Here is a 2,799-nt window from a genome sequence, read left to right as displayed (position 1 = left end):
ATACGTGAGATTTGGAGTCGGGGAGATCGTCGTTGGTAGGGTCGGGAGGAGGAGGAGACGAATCAGGACGAGAATGAGAGTTGTGAAGGCGCTCTTCTTCTTCTTCACCGTTACCTTCGTATCTCTCGTCGTATTCGGCCATTTCCTTCTCACTGGTGTGTCCCTCTCTTCTAGGCTAGCTAACTGCTCTCTGCTTGGAATTTGTTTCTGGATATATTCATTTATGACGTATATAATATATATATATATACGGAGACCAAGCTTAACCCTCTCGGTCTGTTTTGTTTAACCCATCTTCTCAAATGGGCCTTCTAAGTCCCTAACTTTCATTATAATAGCCCAACAGAAAGCCCTAATCATTATTATGTCCTTTTTACATCCACAGCAGAAAAACCAATCTGTTAAAATAAAAAATAATTCAATACCAAAAAAAGCAAAATAAAAAATATATTTTATTGAACATCTGTAAAATGTAAACAAAAATATTTTATCATAAAATATTTATTTTTCAATTTAAATATATTTAATAAAATTTAATATTTATTTTAATAATTTTATATAATTAAAAAAGAATATATATAACCATTTTAGCACTTAAAAATTTTTTATTTTGACAAACTGCTCACACTTTTTTTTTAAATATCAAAAAAATCCTTTATATTTTGTCCAAAGTGAGAGAACCTACCCAATCCTAACATGTCCTCTGAAGTTCCTGTTCGTGGCATTTCTCCTTCGTTCGTGGGTGTCGTCGTCCATCTGCATCGTCGTCTGTGGCGGCGTGAACATCCGTCGGTTGGTGGTCCTCCGTCGCTTCTGATCTGCTCTGCGCTGTTCATCTGTCTGCTCTACACAGTTTGTCAGTGGGTTCCGTCGCGTTTCTTCGCGGTTCCCTCTTCGTATCCTTCACTCTCCAACTGTATTTGTCTTTCTTTTTTCCTTTTGTTTTAAAATGATATTTGTTTCCTCAGCTACTATGGACAGAGAGTCATTCGGAGTGGATATTGTTGACACAGAGAATGAGAGGTCAGATTGCAGCGATGAAGATGATTTGGAAGATCGTTTTATTGATGATAATCCTAATCCGGAGGTTTTCCCGCCATTTCCTATTTACAATGAAGGCACGTTCAATGTTCATCCCTTTCCTATCTTGCTTGTGTGTGTTCCGGTTTCATTTGACTTTTCTCCACTTGATCTTGTATAAGTTTTCTTGGAAAAGATATTAATTATTGCAATTGTAGAGTACTTTTAATGGAATTTGAACCATATTTTGATGCACTCTTAAATCGAAAGACTTAAATATAAATAAAGTCAAAACAATACCTTTTTGTCTTTCATTACCTCTACAATTTTTCCAATGTCTTTTGATATTCACAAATGTAGGTAGGTACATTGTTTATGTTTCTGATGATATCAAACCAGAAGGTAAGAAAAGCAAACATTGATGGCTTAAGAAGTATCATTTGGTAGAGTCAGATGATGATGGTGATGGCGATAGTATTATTTAAACAGCTTTGGAAACTAACAATGTCCTTCAAGATAGCCAAACACATAGGTGATATCACTAATTCTAAAATATAGTTTGTATGCATGCTTTAATGTTTTTTTAAGTTTTTTAATTTATTCATGATTTTTGTTTCAATGAAACAGGGTAGTAGCTCTGTCGGACAAAAAGAAAGAGGTTGGGGATGTTAAAATTTTGAAAAAGAAAAAGAAGGAAAAAGAAATCAAGAGTTCTCTAATTGGCGTTCTATAAAACTAGATCAAAGTGAGTGAGATAAGCCAAAAATTGAGATGACTCTGGATATTTTCGCAGGGGTTTAGTTAATTGATGAATTGATGTATGAAATGGTTTTGTTGGTTATGAATTTTGTTTATTGTTGATTGTTGTTGCTGTGATGATGTTGATTATGAAATTGGATTTCCTTTTTCTCTTTTTTATCGTCCTGAATTTGTTGGGATTGTTGGTAAGAGTCCCTTCTTCTCGAAACTAAATTATAAACGAATCCGTGATTGTTAATACTTCTTGACATGATTTAATCCAAGAATGTGTAGAGAAAATTCTGAACGGTTGCCTTATATATCTTGTCTTTTGTTGACACTTGAGAAAATATGTATTGCTTGGTCTAGCCTAAACATAGAAAAAATTTATGCCTTCAATATACTTGTTTTTATGTTTTTATCAGGTTCTCTTGTTTGAGAAATTATATAGAAATTAGTTTTTTAAACAATTTTAGTTATTATTCTATCAATGGTTCTTGTTACCATATGTCATATGGAAATTCTTTCATTATGTTGATATGATCATACATGGTTTGCTAATCTTTTTTTCTTTTTTCAATTCAGCCGTTAGTTCGGTACTAGTTACCTGTGGTAGTGATTGTTTCCAACAATGGAGGTGTATATGGTGGTGACTGGATAACCTTCAAAGATAACAGGAGGTTGCAACACAAGAACTGATTTTGGTGGAAAGGACTATTTTGTTGGGACACTTGATGAACTCAAGTCTGTTATTTTAGAATACTTTTTGGCTCAAACTAACCGTTATCAATGTTATTGTTGATCCCTATGCTGGTTCAAAGAGTGGGAGGCTGCAACATGATTTCCAGATTATCTGTATTACATTAAAACTACGTTTTCTATAGTTTTCATTTTTAAATTTCAAATTTCATAACACAAATTACATAGTCTTGCGGTGGTCTATGGTATACTATGATATGATAAAGATATAAACTATATTCTATGAATTCACACAAATGTAAAATGTTACATGATCATAATGAATACTTGAATGATAGGAAT

General features: G+C 33.3%; 1 protein-coding gene and 1 long non-coding RNA gene across 2 annotated transcripts in view; one reads left to right on the top strand and one right to left on the bottom strand.

The window, feature by feature from the left end:
- Window positions 1-206, bottom strand: part of LOC107491499 (splicing factor U2af large subunit A) — a gene marked incomplete in the record, with an annotated part of 5,080 nt that extends 4,874 nt beyond the window's left edge. Inside the window, 1 exon segment of the mRNA XM_016112338.3 lies at window positions 5-206. Within this exon segment, the coding sequence (XP_015967824.1) occupies window positions 5-142 (138 nt within the window).
- Window positions 207-1,384: 1,178 nt separating this feature from the next.
- On the top strand, window positions 1,385-2,417 carry LOC127747421 (uncharacterized). Its single transcript, XR_008009214.1, has 3 exons — window positions 1,385-1,552; window positions 1,648-1,765; window positions 2,344-2,417. It is a non-coding gene; the product is annotated as an uncharacterized LOC127747421 (long non-coding RNA).
- Window positions 2,418-2,799: the final 382 nt, after the last annotated feature.

This window comes from Arachis duranensis, chromosome 5 (genome assembly GCF_000817695.3).
Source record: "Arachis duranensis cultivar V14167 chromosome 5, aradu.V14167.gnm2.J7QH, whole genome shotgun sequence".
NCBI lineage: Eukaryota > Viridiplantae > Streptophyta > Magnoliopsida > Fabales > Fabaceae > Arachis > Arachis duranensis.
Note: the sequence above shows the minus strand (reverse complement) of the source record. Positions and strands in the feature narration are given on the sequence as shown.